Source organism: Propithecus coquereli, unplaced genomic scaffold (assembly GCF_000956105.1).
Source record: "Propithecus coquereli isolate 6110/MARCELLA unplaced genomic scaffold, Pcoq_1.0 Scaffold59, whole genome shotgun sequence".
Taxonomy (NCBI): Eukaryota; Metazoa; Chordata; class Mammalia; order Primates; family Indriidae; genus Propithecus; species Propithecus coquereli.
This window is the reverse complement of record NW_012151840.1, coordinates 2,571,953-2,573,692: the sequence shown is the minus strand read 5'-3', so window position 1 is coordinate 2,573,692 and position 1,740 is coordinate 2,571,953. Positions and strand designations below refer to the sequence as shown.

General features: G+C 53.7%; 1 protein-coding gene across 1 annotated transcript in view; it reads right to left on the bottom strand.

The window, feature by feature from the left end:
* The window catches only part of PKLR (pyruvate kinase, liver and RBC), an 8,988-nt gene extending 7,430 nt beyond the window's left edge, over positions 1–1,558 (bottom strand). Inside the window, exons 1-2 of the mRNA XM_012658733.1 lie at positions 1,426–1,558; positions 252–434 (exon numbers count right to left, since the gene is read on the bottom strand). Coding sequence (XP_012514187.1) covers positions 252–434; positions 1,426–1,519 — 277 coding nt within the window. The 5' untranslated portion in view covers positions 1,520–1,558. The remainder of the gene's footprint in view (positions 1–251; positions 435–1,425) is intronic.
* Between the last annotated feature and the right edge of the window lie 182 nt (positions 1,559–1,740).

The following is a 1,740-nucleotide window of genomic DNA, read 5'->3' as shown; positions in this document are numbered from 1 at the left end:
ATTTATTATACATATTATTTGTTATCACCCTCAGCTAGACTATCAGCTCCCCAAGGGTAGGGATTTTTGTCTGGTTTTTTTCACTGATCTACTCCCAGGGCTGAAAACCTTGTCTACCAGGTACTCAACAAATATTTGTTGAATGAATGACCTGGTCAAACATGGAGAAGTCTCAAAGGAGACAAAACATGAGGAAGCACCTAGAGAAACAGAGAAGAGGCCCTGTGAGCTGCAGGGTGGGTAGTGTTTACCGATGGTGGCAATGATGCAGGTGCTGCGAGCGGCCACGGGCTCAGAGTCGATGTCCAGCAGGCAGAGATGCTCCAGGAAGGTGTCTGCCATGGCGGCTGACAGCTGCTGCTGCTGGAAGAAGGCATTGCCCAGCTCCTGGGTCAGTTGGGCCACACTGGCCCGCCGCAGATACCCCGCCGGCCCTGCAGTAGAAGGGGGCGCAGAGGCTGCATGGCACCTGCCTTCCCACCTTTCCTCCCATGCTTTCATCTCAGCATACCCTCTGTGCCTTCCCTCCGCTCTCCAGTTTGTCTTGAGCCCCTCTTGTAAGCTGGGCATCATGCATACATTACCTTATTAAGTCACAAGCATCCTGTAAAGCAGGTACTATTTTACATGCTCTATGATTATCCTGATTTTACAGGATGAAATAAATTGCCCAAGATCATACAGTTTCTGAGTAACAGATTCAAATCTAGGTCTGACTAACTCTAGGCTCGAGTTCTTGACCACCCAGCTGTACTGACCCCTTACAACCCTGGAATTCTTGCCCTTCAGCTGCTGACTTCAGCCTCAACCCACCTAGATGTCTAGCCCACAGTGGCCCCTCATTACACAGGCCCAGAATCACCCAGCTCTCTCTCCAAACGTCTTTGTTTCCTTCTTCCAACCCCTGGCAATTGGCTGGCTTCCCTACACCCCACTCTGAGTTTCCCCATCACCCTCAATGCTACTCCAGGACCCTGTAGCTTGACCGAGCCCAGCCCAGGGGATCCCCGCTCCCAGCCGCACCTTCCATGCCACTGCACACCTTCCCTTCTCTACGGGTCTGCTCCACACTTCCGGGCTGTCAGAGGCATGAGGCCTGGCTGGGCTGGGGATCAGACTGGTTAAAGTGTCACCAGCGTCTTCCCTTCCATGGGAAGCCCTGTGTGCCAGGGGCCAGAGTCCAGGAACCACGGGAGTGCCCCGTGGCTCCCATGCTGCAGGCTTCCTTCTGGCCTGCCTACAGCCCCTGGACAAGAGCCCCAGCCCAGGGTCCATGTTTAACACACGGGAGACTCTGATGAACACAGATCCTCCCGAATCCCTCTTAACCAGCAGCCGATATGGATCGTTATACTCTCTAGCCCCACTCCTCGTTTCCACCCTCATTTCCCCCTCTGTTCAATGGCCTCTGTCTCCCCTTCTTACCTCCTGGAGCCCCGATCAGGATGGACTTTGCTAAGTCTTTTTGGGACTTAGAGATCCATGAGCAAAGCTGCTTGGGTGGTATGTTCTCCCACATTGATATGCTTCCAAAGCGTGGGACCAGGACTGGCCGGACTGTGGAAGGAGAGGGAGAGAATGACAAAACTGCTGTGCTTATCTAAGGGAACCAGAGAATAGAAGAGAGCCACACCCAGTAGGCCACTGTGTCCCCACAGAGTCCTTCCCCCAGATAGGCCGGCTCTCCGCGCCCCCATCTCTTGGGATTCCCCCCCTCTCCTCCATTTTTCCTGATAAATT